The sequence below is a fragment of the Nuphar pumila genome, chromosome 3 (assembly GCF_984573655.1).
Source record: "Nuphar pumila chromosome 3, dmNupPumi1.hap1.1, whole genome shotgun sequence".
In the NCBI taxonomy this organism is placed as follows: Eukaryota; Viridiplantae; Streptophyta; class Magnoliopsida; order Nymphaeales; family Nymphaeaceae; genus Nuphar; species Nuphar pumila.
Genome location: NC_143251.1, coordinates 12121447 through 12141028, shown reverse-complemented (window position 1 = coordinate 12141028; position 19582 = coordinate 12121447). Strand labels below are relative to the sequence as shown.

Genomic DNA, 19582 nt, shown 5'->3' with positions numbered 1-19582 from the left:
TTACTCATTTCATAAACCTCTTGCATGTGCAGGAAAGGGCTGACTCGGCTATCTATAAGTGCTAATGGATCCCATATTCCAAAAGATTTTTTTGACAAGAACCTTATTAAAACTAATGTGTGGTGAGTACTTTTTCATGCTTATTCTGTTATTATTTGTGGTGGCATTATTTCTATTCTGTCTGAAAGTGTCCATTCTTTCCAGTGTAATGAAATATGCAAAAAAACAAATACAGAGTGCATAAGCACTATTAAAAGTCCAATAAAGAACAAAACAAAGCACTAACGCACTACACATATACAAGACTTCAAAGAGCCAAAACAATAATACAAAAACATAAAAAATATCATGTTTATTGAGTAGAATGCTAAGGAAAAACATTAAGATTACAAAGGGGAAGTGCCCTATGTCACATGGGTGCGGGTGCGGGGGTGCGGCACTTTCAAAAAAACTTGGGTGCGGGGGTGTGGCAAAAATATAAAAAATTATATATATATATATATTTTATATATATAAAGTCCAAAAGTTGGACATAAATGACCCTGGGTGCGTTGACTGCACCCAGGGTCAGGTTGACCGCATGGGGTGCGGGTGCGGGTACGACGCGGATGCGGCACCTAGTTGAAGAGTCCCTGTGACATAGGAAGTGCCCTATATATAAGCACAAAAGAGAGAGGAAGGGACACAAAAGAGAGGTCATGGGAAGCAGTCCAGCTAGCTGTTGTACTGCCCCCAACAATGCTTTGACTAAAAAAAAATAGTAGAATAAAAAAATAAAAAAGAAAGTGCAGTCCCTACTAGACTGCACCTTTTACATCAAAGGAAAAATACTGAAATACTCCTTATAGGTATTTAAGTTTACGTAAAAAATGAATATATATTCACATATATATATATATATATATATATATATATATATATATATATATATATATAAAATATATATATATAAAATACAATATGAATCAATACATTTTAACACCCCCCCTCAAACTTATTGTGTGAAATACCAAACGTTTGAAAATACAAAAAGAACTGTCACACATGTGTGTGTGTGTGGGGGGGGCTGCGGCAAAAAAATAAAAATATAATATATATATATATATATATATATATATATAGAGAGAGAGAGAGAGAGAGAGAGAGAGAGAGAGAGAGAGAGAGAAGGGGGGTTGGGGGTTCCCCTCGGCGCGGGTCCATATATATATAATATCATACACATGTATTAGAAAAATAAAATAATAAATAATATAACAATAAAATATATTTGGATCCATAGTTGGACCCATATGGATCCAACCTGCATACCCAAACAACCGTTGAGTCGTGGATCCAAACCGTGGATGGATCACGGGTCACAGACCCGGTCGATCCACGCCTTGCACACCCCGTGCGTTAAGTAATCGAAAAAAAAAGAACCCATACTCGATAGAACTGCGTTAGGGCTCATTTCTGAACCCTAACGCAACAAGCGAAAAAGGCTGGGGGCGGGGGATTGCGCAGCCGCCGGGGGAAGGGGGGAAGGTAACCGATTCCCTTCCTTTCTGGGAGCCACCCTCCTCATATTACTCCCCTCTCCTCACCCTCTTCCTCCCGAGCTCTCTCTTTCCCCAACTTCCTACCATCTCTCTCTCTCTCTCTGTCTTCTCCTACCCTTTGTCTCTCGCTCCTCTCTCTATTTCTCGCTCGACGGTGGAGCAATCGACACCGACGACCTCCCCAACTGCGACAATCTCTCCTCTTTGCCCGAACAGGTAGGATCTCTGTAAATTTTTTTGTTGGGTATTGAATGTGTTCGGTCATGTTGAGGTGGGTTACGGGGGAAGCCCTAACCCGAACGACACCGAGTTTTTTTTTCGGGTTCTCGGCTGCCAGAAAACCCAAACTTGTGAGCTGGGGGTTTCTGTCAACCCTAATCCGAAAACCCCAAATCTATGATTTGGGGGTTTCAGATGTCTATTGTAAAGGTATGATCGAAGGGGGGGGGGTGTAGTTCTTTAAGTTGACATGGTCTCGATGGATTTCACATACGGTCGAACCTGTTTTATGGGTATAAGCAGGGTCTGTATGTGGAAAAGAGACTTTTATGCACTTTAGAGAATTCATGATCTGATTCTGTCCTCAATTTTCTTGAAATTCACGGGTTATACCTGTGTATGTCTCTTTGGATTTCACGATTTAGTTTTGATCTACTTTATTTAAATTCCGCAGCCCATTTCATAGGGAAAAATTTTAAAAAAAAAATTCAAAAATGGACCAAAATGACCCTGGGTGCATTGACCGCACCCAGGGTCGGGTTGACCGCACTGGGTGCCGAACCTGCACCCACGTCGTGTCGACGCGGGTGCAAGACCTGTCTGGCCGAATGCCTGTGACATAGAAAAAGAAAGAACGGGAAGGATCCAAGTCTTTATTGATAGTCTTCACCAAATGCCTGCATCATCTATCTTCATCTTCATGATTCGTCAAAAATAAAATTTCTTTCTCAACCTATAGTATTTTTAAGAACCTGCCGAGAGAACAAAAACAAAGATTCCAACTACACAAAAGAAGACATCCTAACCAAATAGTTATATAATTTCAAAATAAATAAATATATATTTTGAACAAGAATAACACTTTAGTAGAATTTTCAAACAAAGTAGCTATAATTTTAAGATTTTAGAAACATTAGTAACAATTCAAGAAAGGTGCAATAGCTATTAAAGAAAACACAAGGAATATACTTCAAAATAAATTTTTAAGAATTTCTTATTTAGGCAATTATAACCATAAAAACAACATATTTTTCATAAATTCTGAACATAGTAGAATTTTGATTACTAAAATTCAAAAAAAGAAGCATATATTAGGAACTCAAGAGTGTCTTAAAGGCTACAATGAGATACAAAGCAAAGTGGTCACTTATGAACCAACGACACTCTCACAATGAAGATATACAACTCACTAAGAGACTAAGAGTCACAAACAAAAAATATAATGTTTTCATTAATAAAATGCATAGAAAGATACATTTTAGACATAAAATATCAATAAGATAAACAATTTTGCAATAATTGTTAAAATATTATGTCTCTTTTAACTGTAAACTGAAATACCCATCAGGGGTATTTCGGTCTTTTTACTCAATAGGTGTCAGCCACCCTAATGGGCACATTTTTACTTTTTCTTTTTTTATTTACTTTTGCCTTTTACACCTTTTTCTTTTTACACTTTTTCTTTTTGACCCTTATGAAAGGGACAACTCCATATAGCTGTTGGAGCTGCCTCAACAGTCATATTGAGCTGTACCCTGTGGCTTCTTTTTGCATTATAAATAGGCCTTAGTGGCCCTTGTAAACATATCTTTTTTTGTGATAGTATATGCAATATTAATGCTTTTGTAAAGCCCCTCTTGGGAACTTATGAATTGAAGTTCATTTTGTTTCATGCTTTTGTGCATGTGTATCCGTGCACTTGTGAGTGTTCTCCTTTGTGCCTTTGTGCACTCTTTGTATTTCTTGTATTGTGGTGTTACACACAATCTCTTTTTTTAGAGATTTTCACATGGTATCAGAGCAAGGTTGTTTGGAGAAAGAAATTGGTGTGATTCTTCTCAATATCAAGTGCCTCAGAAAACTTGCCTTCAACTTTTTGGTGATTGGAGTGGAAACTCTTCTTCATTCAATATTTTAGAAGATTACTACAACAAGAAAGATTTAAAATCTTATTGTGGTATGTATTCTTTTCTTTCTTCTTTCCTCTCTAATGGGTGAGAAAGACTCCCATTTTTCTCTTGGTTTCAAGCTAAATGGCTCAAATTATCACGTGTGGGCCGGAAATATGGAAGCTCACATCAAAGGGAAAGGGCTTTGGGTTTACATTCAAGGCTCGATTCCGGAACCAGAGCCTAAAATTACTTTGGTTAAAGAAGGGGAAATCAAAATCCTTGAGGGAGATGAAAGAACTAATGCTCTTGAGGAATATAGTAGGAAACATGAGGAATGAGAAATGAAGAATTTCAAGATCTTGTTTTGGATTTTCTCTTCCGTTGAGACAAGGATTAATGCCAACATTATAAAGTTTAAAAAGGCTTCTCAAGCGTGAGAGTATCTTGAGAAGATGTATACTTCTAGGGACTTGTCCCATAAGTATTATCTTCAAAAGAGAGTGTTAACTCTCGTTCAAGGTGATATGTCTATAAGAGAGTATTTTGCAGAACTCTCTTCAATTTGGGATGAGCTTGACATGCTTGAACCCAAGTGGAGTGGAGAAGCCATAGAGCTTCGTCATAAGCAATTAGAAGAAGACCGATTCTTCAATTTTTTGAATGGGCTAAGGCCCGAGTTTAAGCAAATAAGATCTTCTCTCCTGTCCTCTTTTACCTCTCCCTCTCTTGAAGATGTCTTAACTAAATTAAGTGGAGAGGAAACCCGTATGAGCATTAGCAAGCAAAATCCTAGTGTGCTTGCAATGTCCACAAATCAAGAAGAATGTGATGGTGTTAATGCCGTTTCTAGACCCGGTAACAATTTAAGAACATATAGACCCCCTCATTTTAAGAATCAAAATCAAGGTAATCAAGGAGGAAGAAGAGATTATAGCAAAATCTCGTGTCACTTTTGCAAAGAACCGGGTCATATCAAACCGGTTTGCCCAAAATGGAAGAAACTTCTAGCAATGGCAACTACATACCATCCAAAGATGAATCTTCAAAAGAAGCTCTATCTCTCAATCAAATTGTGGAGGCTCTTCAACCTCTTCTAAAGGGAGCTATTTCCGGTGCCGCCGTATCCACCTCTTCTCCTCCAGGTAAAACTTCTTGGCTCTTAGATTCGGGTGCATCCTTTCATATGACCCCAAACATTTCATCTCTTTCTGAGTATTCTAAAAATGTGTCACCTTCTTTTGTTTCGACCGCGGATGATACTTCTCTAGAAATTAAGAGAATTGAAAATTTTAAAATCCAAAACTTCTTTATTCCAAAAATTAGACTTATACCAAAATTAAATTTAAACTTGCTTTCCGTTTCTCAACTCACGGACCTTGGGTGTAACATTCAATTCTTATCTAATAAATGTTTAATACAGGATCACCGATTCGGGAGATTGATTGAGGAAGACTCTAGGAAATGAGACTTGTACTATGTGGACTTTCTTCAAATTCCTAAAAACACCTTTTGTAATGTGGCCCAATATAAAGACATAAATGTTTGGCACAAGAGACTTGGTCATCCTAACATTACCAAGTTATCCTATCTACATTTTGTTAAAGATCTTTGTAAAAATACTTTCTCTTGTAATGATTGTATTCTTGGAAAAATGAGAAGTATACCTTTTGAACCAAGAACTATGTTTAGTACTAAACCTTTTGAAATTATTCACTCGGATGTTTGGGGGCCAACACCTGTCATATCCAAAGGTGGTTTTGCTTACTATGTGATTTTTGTGGATGATTTCTCACGATATTGTTGGATATATTTTCTCAAACATAAGCATGAAGTTTTTTCATGTTTTAAAACATATCATATGATGATCAAAAATCAATTTAATAGTAATTTAAAGATATTTAGGACCGATTTCGGAGGTGAATATCTCTCTAATGAGTTTAAGAAATATCTTGAGGATTGTGACATTGTCCATCAAAGATCGTCTCCTAAGACCCCACAACAAAATGGTTTGGCCGAAAGAAAGCATAGGCATATCATTGAAACCACTAGAACCCTTCTCATTTCCCAAAATATTCCTAAAAATTTTTGGGCCGAAGCGGCTCTTGCTTCCGTCTATCTTATCAACCGACTTCCATCCAAAAATTTAGATAAAATTTCTCCCTTTGAGATTCTATATGAAAAAGAACCCGATTATAATAGGTTGAGAGTGTTTGGTTGTAAGTGCTTTGTTCTTACCGATAAAAATGATAAACTCTCATCAAAAGCCATTCCTTGTGCTTTCCTTGGCTATTCGGAAACTCAAAAAGGTTTTCGATGTTATGACTCTAAGAATGATAAATTATATGTTTCAAGGAATGTAACTTTTTTGGAAAATGATAGTGGTTTTGAAAAAAATGAATCTCATTTAGAAAATGCTGATTACTCCTTTCTTTTTTACCTTTTATCTAAGGATGATGATATCTCTAGTGATGATGAATCAACATATAATAGTGAAAATGAAATGGTTGTGATCAACAATAACTCTAACTCTTCTACCCCTCAAGAAGAAAATGTATCTAGAGAACCCATCACTTATTCTCATAGAGATAGAAGCACCTTTAGGAGTGCTATTGAACTATATAGTGAACCTAGTGCGACTATTTCCACTCATGATTCTCATCCTAGGAGAACTGAAAGAACTAGAAGGACTCCCTCTAGATTCGTATCTTTTGATTCTTTCTCTCCTAAATATCGAGCTTGTTTGAGTGCCATTCACTCTTATTTTGAACCAAAAATTTTTGGAGAAGCCAAAAATGTACTGAACGGAGAGAAGCCATGAAGAGTGAACTCAAAGCTCTTAAGAAAGCTAACACTTGGGAATTTCAATCTCTTCCCAATGGCAAGAAAACTATAGGATGTCGATGGGTGTTCAAGGTCAAGACTAAGAGTGATGGTTCTCTTGAAAGGTATAAGGCTCGTCTTGTAGGTAAAGGGTACAGTCAAGAATATGAGATTGACTATGAAGAGACATTTGCTCCAGTAGTTCGTATGGTTACTGTCAGATGTCTTATCACCATTGCTTCAATTCGAAAATGGAATATTTACCAAATGGATGTCAAAAATGCCTTTTTAAATAGAGATCTTAATGAAGAAGTTTACATGGATGCTCCACCTGGTATGGAAATCCCTAAAAATAAAGGTCTTCGTTCTCGTAAAGCTCTTTATGGACTGAAACAAACACTCAAGGCTTGGCACGATAGGTTTAACAATGTAATGACTGAAAATGGTTTCACTTCATGCTATACTGACACTGCATTGTTTGTTAAGAAATCTGATGTAGGGATTGTTATATTATTGTTATATGTTGATGATATGTTAATAACAGGTGATGATATCAAAGGAATCAAGAGCATTAAATCTATTTTGACTTCAAGATTTGAAATGCCAGACTTAGGATTTCTGACATATTTTTTTGGAATTGAGGTTGCCTATTCTCAGAGAGGCTATTTTTTGTCTCAAACTAAATTTGCTTGTGAGATTCTTGATAGATCAGGAATCACAGATGACAAGGTCTGCGAAACTCTTGAATTAGTAGATTCAAAGATGAAGATTGATGATGGGATTCTCCTAAAAAATCCCATACCTTACCGGCAACTGGTTGGATCCCTAACGTATCTCAGCATTACCAGGCCTGATATTTCTCGTGCAATACATGTTGCTAGTCAATTTCAACATGCACCTACTATAGTCCATATGAGCGCCATCCTTCGTATCATCAGATACATAAAGGGTACAGTAAACAAGGGAGTATTTCTATCTTCTACGTTTGAATTAAGTTTAATTGTTTATACTGACTTTGATTGGGGAGGTGACACAAATAACCGTCACTCCACCACTGGTTTATGTATTTTTTTAGGTGAATCATTAATCTCTTGGAGATGCAAGAAGCAACAAAAAGTATCGCTTTCATCCACCGAAGCTGAGTATAGAGCCATGACATCTACTACCATGGAGATTGTTTGGATTCGCAACTTGTTGGAAGATATGAATATTCAAGTTCAAGGGCCCACAAAATTATGTTGTGATAATAAAAGTGCAATCTACATTGCCAAAAATCACACATTTCATGAGCGCACGAAGCATATCGAGATGGACTGCCACTATGTCCGTGAAGAATATTTAAGAAAAACCATTGACCTTCCTTATGTTACATCAGAATATCAACTGACAGACTTCTTCACCAAGACACTTTCGGTCGTGACACCTTAAGTTTGAGGGGGAGTGTTAAAATATTATGTCTCTTTTAACTGTAAACTGAAATACCCATCAGGGGTATTTCAGTCTTTTTACTCAATAGGTGTCAGCCACCCTAATGGGCACATTTTTACTTTTTCTTTTTTTTATTTACTTTTGCCTTTTACACCTTTTTCTTTTTACACTTTTTCTTTTTGACTGTTGTGAAAGGGACAACTCCATATAGCTGTTGGAGCTGCCCCAACAGTCACAAATGTGACCGTTGGGTGCAGCTCCAACAGTCATATTGAGCTGCACCTTGTGGCTTCTTTTTGCATTATAAATAGGCCTTAGTGGCCCTTGTAAACATATCTTTTTTTGTGAGAGCATATGCAATATCAATGCTTTTGTAAAGCCCCTCTTGGGAACTTATGAATTGAAGTTCATTTTGTTTCATGCTTTTGTGCATGTGTATCCGTGCACTTGTGAGTGTTCTCCTTTGTGCACTCTTTGTATTTCTTGTATTGTGGTGTTACACACAATATCTTTTTGTAGAGATTTTCACAATAATGTCTCAAAAGCTTGGGTAAACATTTCAAATAAGACACCACTCATGACAACATGTACATTAAATGTAAGCACTCAAAGGACTTTACAATAATCGAGGAATTAAATAATTCATGCAAAATGCGCAAGGCAACTAACATGGAACAAATCTAAATATCCTCAACATATATATCCAACTTGCAATTAAAGCATATTCAATGCACATAACAATGAATGTAATTTTTTTAATGAATAAACATTTTTCATACAAGGGCAAACGAGTAGTCAACAACAACAACTACGCTTTCATCCCAAAACAATTGGGGTCGGCGATATGAACCAAAAAAAAAAATCATTCTGGGTCTTCCACATGAATCCTTCTCCTCCAATCATTTCTATCCAATGCCATGTCCTCGGTGAGGTTCAAAACATTCATATCCTTTCATATCATCTCCATCCAAGTCTTCTTAGGCCTACCCTGACCTCTTTTAACTAATATATTTTCCCATTTCTCCATCCTTCTAACTGGAGCATCATTAGGCCTTCGCCGAATATGTTCCAACCACTGCAAACGATTCTCTCTCATATTATTTTCAATGGATGCAACACCTACCTTCTTACGTATCTCCTCGTTTCGAATCTTATCTTTTATTGTATTTCCACACATCCATCTAAGCATACGCATCTCGGCTACACTCATTTTTTGAATATGATGTCTCTTGGCAGCCCAACCTTTCGTACCATACAGTAAAGCGGGCCTAATTGTCGTCTTATAAAACTTTTCCTTCAACCGCAATGGCATTCTACGATCGCACAACACTCCAGTTGCACTTTTCCATTTCATCCACCCAATCTTTATCCTATGATTTACATCTCCATCAATTTCTCCATACTTTTGAATGATAGATCCCAAATATTTGAAACAGTCATCCACCGGTATTTCTTGCTCACCAAGCTTCACTACACTCCCATCACTACTTCGTTGCTTACTAAACCGACATTTCATATATTTTGTCTTACTCTTACTAAACTTAAAACCTCTTGCTTCCAATGTCTGTCTCCATAATTCTAACTTAGCATTAATCCCAGCTCTAGACTCATCAATCAAAACAATATCATCAGCAAACAACATACACCACAACACATTTTCTTGAATTGATTTCGTAAGCTCATCCATCACTATAGCAAATAAGAAAGGGCTTAATGCAGATCCTTGATGTAATCCAACTGTTATAGGAAAATTGGTTGTCACCCCTCTACAAGTGCGGACATTGGTTACTATTCCTTCATACATATCTTTAATTATACTAATGTACTTGAGAGAAACACCTTTCTTCATCGTTGTCCACCAGAGAACATCCCTAGGTACTTTATCATATGTCTTCTCCAAATCAATAAAAACCATATGCAAATCTTTGTTCCTCTCTCTATATCTCTTAATAAGTTGTCTAAGAAGATGTATAGCTTCCATAGTTGATCTTTCAGGCATAAAACTAAATTGATTCTCCGATATCATGACAACCTTCTTCAACCTATACTCAATCACCCTCTCCCAAAGTTTCATAGTATGACTCATGAGTTTTATGCCACGATAGTTTGTGCAATCTTGTATATCACCCTTATTCTTATATAGAGGCACCAAAGTACTCTTCCTCCACTCATTAGGCATCTTCTTTGTCCGCCAAAATTTTGTTAAAAAGATTTGTCAACCATTTTAAACCTTTCTCCCCCAAGCATTTCCAAGCCTCGATAGGTATACCATCTGTGCCAACTGCCTTTCTTGATTTCATTTTCTTTAAAGCCTCTGCAATTTCTTTCTTTTGAATCTTACGCATGAAGTCACAATTCATCTCATGAAAAGGAATGAAGAAGTCTCCAAGATCCTGAGCATGACTTCAATTAAATAGCTTATCAAAATAATCTTTCCATCTCTCCTTAATCTCCTCATCTTTGACTAAAACCTTTTGCGTTTCATCTTTGATACATCTAACCATACCCAGATCCTTCGATTTCCTATCTCTCATCTTTGCAAGCCTATACATATCCTTCTCGCCCTCTTTGGTATCCAACTTGTCATAAACCTCCTTATATACCTTATTCCTCGCGTTTCGAACTACTTTTTTAGCTTCCTTCTTTGCTATCATATACTTCTCCAAATTTTCGTTATCACGACTCTTAGATTTCTATAACACTCTCTTTTAACCTTAATAGCTAATTTGACATACCCGTTCCATCATGATGTATCCTTACCTAGCGGTGCATCACCTTTAGACTCACCCAATACCTCCTTAGCAACCTTTCGCTTGCCACCCGCTATCTTATTCCACATTGATTCTGAATCATGGTTGCCAGTTGAGGAAGCGGGAGCGGGAAGCGATACGGGAAGCGGGAGCGGGAAGCGAGGCACTTTCAAAATTTTAGGAAGCGGGGAAGCGTGGGACCACTTAGGAGCGATTCGGGAAGTGTCTCGGAAGCGACCTAGGAAGCGTCTCGGAAGCGACCTAGGAAGCGTCTCGGAAGCGAGGGGGAAGCGAAAAAAATAAAAATAAAAAATAAAAAATACAAAAAATTTAAAAAAAAACAGGGGAAGCGTGGGGGAAGCGTGATGGGAAGCGCGCTTCCCATTAAAGGGAAGCGCGTCCCCCATTAAAGGGAAACGCGTCCCCCATTAAAGGGAAACACGCTTCCCAAAAAAGGGGGACGCTTCCCCCCACGCTTCGGAAGCGCGACGTTCCGCGCTTCCGAAGCGCGCTTCGGGGAAGCGCGCTTCCCCTTTTAGCTAGGCGCTTCCGGTAACCCTGTTCTGAATCCTCTTCGAGACACCAATCAACTTCCTTAACTACCTGCTCTACAAACATTCCTTGTTTAGCTCCTTTCAGTGCCCACCACTTAACTCTAGGATCTATCCTACGTCTATTCCTTTTTGCGCCATTTTCTAATTCTAAAATCTAAAATTAAGACTCTATGTTGTGTAGCTATACTTTCTTCCGGTATAACCTTATAATCGATGCACCAACCCCTATCTCTCTTTCTAAGTAGGAAAAAATCTATCTGACTCGTATTAACCCTACTTTTAAATGTTACTAGGTGAGACTCCCTCTTCCTAAACCAAGTGTTTGATAAGATCATATCATAGGACAAACCAAAATCTAAAATCCTTTCTCCACTTTCGTTTCTTTCTCCTATACCATAGCCTCCATGGATACTCTCAAATCCATCACTATTAATGCCTACATGTCCATTAAGGTCACCATCGATGAAAAGCTTTTCTCCATAAGATATCCCTTGTACTACTCTATCTAAATCCTCCCAAAATTGACGCTTAATGGAATCATCTAAACCTACTTGAGGTGTATAAATACTAATAATATCCGTACCTAACACTAATTTAATAAGTAAAATCCTATCACCCTTCCTACAGACCTCAACTACATTATCTATAAATTCATGACTAATAACAATCCCTACTTCATTCCTATTCTTATTTATTCCTGTATACCAAATCTTATATCCCCAAGGTTCTATCATTTTTGCTTTCTCACCTACCCATTTGGTCTCTTGTAGTCAAACGAGTAGTCAAAGTTTAGAAATTTTATGGAGAGATTTTAAAATCTCACGTAACAAAATGAATGATATTTGCAAATCTCAACACCAATTTGCTCACTACAAGCAATCACCTCTTTGACCTTCAACTCAAAATCCTTAAAATTCAAGTGTAGCAATGCATAGGACAAGAGATCAAACACAAGTGTCAACAATAATCATACCAGTGACCATGCACCAACAATATTGGTTATCTGACAATGCAAATTAGCTACAACCGCAAGAGGTGCATATCCCCCACTTCACAAATGATAGAAAAACTGCAAACAGTAACATCAACTACAATTGGTGCACATAACTCACCACAACCATTGTTGTAAAACTGAGAAATAAAAATCTCTTATCCAACAAAAAAATTACTTAAACAAGAGGGAAGAGTGGAAAAAGAAAGAAAGACAAATGTACTGTAATGAAGAGAAACTGATGTCAATAAGTAAGAAGATTTGAAAACAATATTCAAATAAAAGCAATAAATTTTTCAATAATATAAGATTTAATCCATAAGGATCAAAAAATGGTCCCAAGCAAATAACAATAGAGCCATCACTAAAAAAAATTGATACGAGTATCTAATAAACAATAAAGGCCAAATAAACAATTGAGTAATACAACTCATGCATAGAACCAGAGGTCAATCAATTGTCAGTCAGAGCTAAGACAAGTGCCAATGCGACATCCATACACTTGGCAATCTAAACTGACAAGAAGATAAAGGTATACACATAACTCACATCAACATCTAACTTTGTCTCCACAACATCGAGGTGTACAAAAAAATAATACACTCATAGAACTAGAGGTTAGTCCGACAGAGCAAGAAAACATTGACAACAAAGATGCCCACACAACTCACTTCAACAACTAACTCTGGTTCCACAATACATAAGTGCATACAACTCACCTTGATAAGGCCAAACAAATAATAATGGATGTATTGAAAGAAGAGTGATGAATTAACAAAGCCATGTAAAGAGGCAAATAGGAAATCCTTGAAAGACACATTCCAAGAACAAAAACCGATTTGACAAAACGTTTTCAATCAAGTGGAATTCTCAAACAAGTTTAATAAAACATGCAATAAATGCAATCATACGACAAGATAAAATGTTCATCAATGAGAGTCTAACATGAAGGTCCACCAATATAAAATGGACAAGCACAAGAGTGAACCACGAAGGGTACACTTATAAAACCCACAAAGGGCAAACACAAGGAAGGTTTTCAAAAACCACAAATTTTATTAATACCAAGTATGCAAAAAAAGCATAATACTTAAAACTCATGTGAGGTAACACAATGTAAAAACACGTAAGATAACGTTCACTAAGGAACCGTGAGTAAGAAATATCACAATCACAAGGCATAAACCATTCAAGTGCAATAAAACTACCTCACAAATGGGCACAATCCCAAGGGCGAATAAGAGAACACAGAATAACATAAATATTTTTAATAAATTTAAAAAATATACTTAAAAAGCCTCCACACACCTCATACGAGAGGCACAAAGCAAATCCTCAAAGAGGTCTAAACACAAAAGCCACTTAAGGGTTAATCAAGAACACTCAAAACATAAAAAATATATTCTTTATTGATGAAAAAATGCACACAAAATGCATTTACATAAAATATTCTAGGTTTCACATCAAAGTGCATCAAAGAGAAAAAAAAACAGAAATTCAAACACAAGTTAAGCAAAAACTCATAAAATTATACTTGTAAATGACATATAAAGCCATTTAAAAAAATATTTCAAATCATTTAAAAATATTTAGCAATATTAAAAAAACAAAATAAAGTCCAATATAACAAAAAACACAATTAATTTGAAGTCATACATAAGAACATGTTTTGACATTTATAACCATGAAGTGCTCAAATAATGCATCTATGTGCCAAAAACGCATGCACAAGAATACTAGGTCATACACGTACACGTTAAGTAAAAGAGTTCCAAAACCTAAGATTCAAACTAGATCTTATAAAAACATACATATATTCATAAGACCTAATAAATATTATGAACCTTATAAAATATTTAAAAAATAAATCCAAAAATAAATTTGAAAAGCATTTAAAAATTTAGTTTTGAAAAAAATAATAAATAAATTTTCAAAGATAAGAAAAATGAGTGCTTTCTCATGCATAATGAATGAGATAGACAACTCAAGTGAAAATAAAGATTTAAGATACATGTCGGGTCAAGATCTCCTTGGAATCCAAGTCATATATCAATCACGATTCTTTCACGAAGCACGAACTCGAACCAAAGAATCTCAAGACCCCAAAAAGGCAAAAAATACTGAGAAAAATTTATTGGCTCTGATACCATGTAATAAAATATGCGTTAAAACAAATACAAAGTATTCAAGCACTATTACAAGTCCAATAAAGAACAAAACAAAAGCACTAAGGTGCATATACAAGACTTCAAAAAGTCAAAACAGTAACACAAGAACATAAAAAATATCATCTTTATTGAGTAGAATGCTTAAGAAAAGCATTAAGATTACAAAGGGGAAGTCCCCTATATATAAGCACAAAAGAGAGAAGAAGGGGCACAAAAGAGAGGTCATGGGAGGCAGTCCAGCTAGCTGTTGGACTGCCCCAACAATCCTTTGACTAAAAAAAAAAAAGAATAAAAAGATAAAAAAGAAAGTGCAGTCCATACTAGACTGCGCCTATTACATCAAAGAAAAAAGACTGAAATACCCCTGATAGGTATTTCAGTTTACATACAAAATGAATATATCTATCTATCTATCTATCTATCTATATATACATTTTAGCATCTAGAAGGAACCTGGTTTCCTTTGGGGTCCCTTATTTCGTTTGATCTATTCAGGCTCATGCTTATTATGAGATGGCAATGGTCTTAGTTTTTGGTTCCTAGCTTTTGAGTTTTAGTTGGTTCATGTGTAGATTTTAACTAGGTGCATACGTGTTTTAGTGGTGTTTAATCCCTAATTTGTACTGTTTATGTCACTGGGACAGTCAATTGACTAGTTTTCTTCACAAAACAATGTAAGTTTTATAAGACCATGATATTTTGCTTCAATATCAACTTATTGAATTTAATGACCATATGCGTGATGTTTGATGTCAAGATGGGAGTGGGAAATGCAGGGTCACTAATGGTGAAAAAGCAGTTGAAGTTTTTCCTAGGGATCCTATATTCCATGTTCAAGTCTCACTTTACACACATTTTATATAAGTCACTGCCTTTTAAGAAATGAGGATTGAGGAAAGTTGTAACGCAAGATCTTACTCCAGGTCTGACTGTGGGACTGGCAGTCCGAATTTCAATCATTCTTTGGCTATTGGGATGATATTTGACCTTGAGCAACTGTATCTGTATCATAAACATTCCACAGCTGCAGCCTTGGTTCAAATCGTTTTAAAAAAGATGCCATGTTTTTTGGTCCTTATGCACCATAAACCGGTTTAGTTGTTGGGTTGGATATCTGACTTTGATCCAGCCTATTGTTGTCCTGGAAATATACTTTGGCATGGTTAAACTCTTGTTTTTAATTAATCTAGTGTATATTGCATTTTCCATTTACTTCTATAGAAGACTGCATGCTTACATTTTCTCCCAACTCATCTGCTATTAAAGACTATGAGGCGTGGTTTCTTCAGAAATCCATGTTGGATTTCTTATTGATACTTGATACTTCCATGATTGTATGTCGGTATCTTGGGTGGAGCTCTAAAAGAGTTCTAAAGAAAATATTGCATTCCTTCTCTGAAAAACTTCTATTGTTGACTGCTTCAGACGTGATATTTATCACATGTTTCTTTATTATTTTTTTTGCCTTGTAGAACAAACAACAGCTCTGGACCACCTTTAATCAGGTCTTCTACTGTTTGACAATATTTTTCACCAATTGCAAACTGTACCCATTCCCCAAAGTTTTAATCATCTTCTGCCAGCTTCTCTGATACTTTGGAACTTTTGATAAACCTTAGCTCGAACGATAGAAATTATGTGAATTTGTTCCGGAACAAGACTAAACATGGTACTAAGCAAGAGGAACAATGAATGCTGGCTCAAGGAGGATAAATTTTTGTTATTCAAACTTGAGCTGCTTGGCATTTATTGACAGCTCATCCATCCTTTGTTCCTTTTGACTTCTCTGAGTTTTCTATTGTCTGATGGCCGCCAGCATTATAGCATGTGTCTTGAGGATCTTCCCACTGCTGTAAATAGATTGTGGTTGGAAAACTTGTTACTTTTAAGGTCAACAGTAGTTTATCTTAGTCAACTGAGATATATAAATCAATGTTTATGCATCTTAAAATTGAGTTAGTGTTTTCCACTACTGGTAACTTCTTATGGATTGCATGGAAGATTATATCTGTCACCTGTTTTCTAGGTTGTGCACCAGAAGGCAAATGCGGGGCTCTGTTTCTCTTATTTCTGACGACTTTGGATTTCCTTGATTCCAGTGCAACTGACTAGTTAACCCTTTATTATTACACCGCACATGGTTCCATAAAGATGTGCAAAAGACTCGGATGCATGCGATTCTTGTGATTTGTTTCCTTTTTTAGTTCTTCTATCAAACCTGGTTTCTCTTAAGCTTGTTGATAAGCTTCAAATTTGTGCTGTCATTGTTTCAATACCAGTAATCTGTTAAAGCGACATTTATCAGAGAAATTGCAATCCTTTGGCTCCCCTTGATTGTCAACTTTAATAGGGCTCCTTCCTTTGTCTGTTTTCATCATGTGCGTTGCATACACGTGCCTGCCCTGTGCAAAAGTATCTTGGTTAGTGCATTCAAATTTGATGTTATCCGTGAATTCATTTGTTTATTTCTATATTTGATGATTGAGTTTATGTTTTCTTTGAAGAATGAGTTCAATATCGGTTTGGAAAATCTGTCTATCCATTTGGTATTTTCGTTGATCTTGTGTCTAATGCTCTAGCTACATTTGTGAACACAGAAAGCGATGCATTTTCTTGGGTGCATGTTTCTTCTTGCTAGTGGTACTCGATAATTCTAACGTTGTTATTGCATGCTGAATACCTTAGATAAGTGGAGAGCACAAAATATGCTTTGACAATATTCATACTTTCAGGTTAAAGGCCCTGACTGCCATCCCAAAAGTTCAACCAAGGTTTGCTGTTGCAATATGGAAGAAGTACCCGACGATGAGGTCTCTCCTCAATGTGTACATGGATCCTTGTAAATCAGTGAGTGTCTGACCAGATAAATGCTTTATTAGATTCGATTATAAATTTGTTTTCTGATTGTGCGCTATGGGCAGGTACATGAGAAAGAGTACTTGCTTAAAGACTTGATGACTGAGGGTTTTCTGGGCAATGAAGATAGGAGGGTTGGCGAGATGTGCTCAAAGAGGGTGTACAGAATTCTCATGGCTCAATCTGGAAGCATCAAAACTGATGACGTAGAGGATGGGGCAGACTTTTTTGAACAATAAAATCTCTTGGCCAAGGTAACGCTCATCTGTATCCATGATCAAGCCGTGCTCTTCTATGTGATTGCCCATCTCTAATGTAATTATAAATATGCACTAGAAACGTAGACAGCTATATAATTTAGCAAACTATGGCATTCAAATGGCATGTAGTGCATCAAACCATCTTGATTTGCCGTAACAGGATGTGAATACTACATCTTTAATGCAAAAAGTCTGTAAAACTATGGAAAATTTTCACCAGTAAGCTGACAGTGAGCCGAAATATACTATTGATAAAATCTTGATATTTTTAAAAATTCGCCAATATTTGATATGTAGGTCCTAAGATAAATCTTAACGTCATCAGATGATCGGAGCTATCATTCAGTCAATGGAGATGTAAAGAAAAATTAAGAATCAGAATCTGCCGATTGGCTAAAAGGACGTAGACATGAGATATGATTTAAACTCTTGCACCATCTTCCTAATTTAAGGGATCTTGATTGGGTGCATGTAGCTTGACTGGGTTACCTTTCCCAGTCTAGATTATAAAGTAGCACTCATCCATTGAGAGTTAGGGTGCCGTTCCTTTCTCAAAAGTTTCTCACACAGGTATTTTGCGGTTCAAAATTTCTGCTAATAACAATGCTGAAAATCCCCAAGATCGTGATTTCACCTCAACTTTTTGTTTTGACAAACAGATGCCGAATTCAAGGAGCCGGGGCCCCACCTATTTCCACCCATTAAAAACACATCAGATCGAATCTGTTTACAGACGGTGGCTGGGTGTTGATGCTCGTTTGTATGGAGCCTAGAGCTCCTCTCCTTCCAAACGGCCCACCAAGTGGACTAAGAGAAACCTCAACTTCTTTCTAAGATCCAACATTTTGGTTTCTAGTCATACAGGGATTTAGGTTAGGTGAGCCTTGAATCAGAGGTTGTGTTGTGGTTTTTCTTTATTTTGATCGAGAAAGCTGGGGTTAGGTAGACCCTTACCAGTAATACAACCATACCATTTGGGCTTGGAACTTGCAACTTCCAACACAAGGTGACACAAGGTTATGTGCACTTACTGCTCCTTCCAGACAAGCAGAGCCCCCTTTGGTGCATGCTTGCTTGTTGTTTGGGGGTAGGGGTGGTAGAGGACCAGGGGGAAATGGGGCTCCGCCCCGCCTTCCCCCGTTTGGATCGGGGATGGAGGACACGAAATGGGGATGGAGGTGGGGATTGACTTATGCTTTTCCCTACCCTGCCTTTTCCCGCCCCGCACTGTCCCCAATCCTTTAGGGATGACAATGGACCGAGGGGAAATGGGGCCCCACCCTGCCTCACCTCCTTTGGACCGGGGATGGAGGACATGAAATGGGGATGGAGGTTAAAATCAAAACCTGCTGGGATAGAGAGCAAGATTTTGAGATGGGGTAAGAGTGGAGACCTTGTCCTCCCCTCTCTCCCCAGCCCCCCCCCCCCCCCCCCCCCCCCCCCCCAATTTGGGAGCAGTGGTGGTGCTGAAACAATGCATTGGGACTGGTGTTGGCAGGCCCAATTCCACATTTCAATAGCTGTCATGGGAGGATGCGCTTGGCAACTCCAACTCTCAACATTACACATTGGCAAAATGATATTTTGGCAACACAGTGAAACTGTGTTTTCATCCCATTTCAAGGCTCTCATACATAGTCTTTAAAGGCCCCATAGAGCACACAATATTTTGGTTAGATTGGTTTTAAGTGTTTGAAGTAAACTAAATGCTAGAGCGGGAATACCCTGTTCAATGTCTTTAAATTCGACTGCAACAGTCGGCCGTGAACAAGGGCAATATCAGGCCCTATTGACCTGTATTTTGCTTGTGGTTTCAAATTTGAATAGGTTATATAAAGATTAAATGCATTCTTTTTGGAGTTCAAGTATATCTGTTTAAACTGGATGACCCGAATCATTTAAAATCGAACCTGCAACCTGAACTTGTTCATTTTGCATGCCTGTTTTTAGAACATTGAACTCCCATCCTGTTAAAGGCATTGATTAGACTGGATTTTATTGAGAATCTCAGAGTGCACAAGCAATTATTCATTTTAAAACACCACTTAATTCTTGTTAGGGATGCAAACGGTTTCGATTTCGGATTGCCAAATACATAGGGGAGTG

General features: G+C 37.2%; 1 protein-coding gene across 1 annotated transcript in view; it reads left to right on the top strand.

Annotated features, from left to right (window-relative positions):
- Positions 1–17751, top strand: part of LOC149841981 (uncharacterized) — a 34758-nt gene extending 17007 nt beyond the window's left edge. Inside the window, exons 9-11 of the mRNA XM_089998817.1 lie at positions 33–122; positions 17093–17207; positions 17282–17751. Of these exons, the coding sequence (XP_089854943.1) occupies positions 33–122; positions 17093–17207; positions 17282–17455 (379 nt within the window). The 3' untranslated portion in view covers positions 17456–17751. The remainder of the gene's footprint in view (positions 1–32; positions 123–17092; positions 17208–17281) is intronic.
- Positions 17752–19582: the final 1831 nt, after the last annotated feature.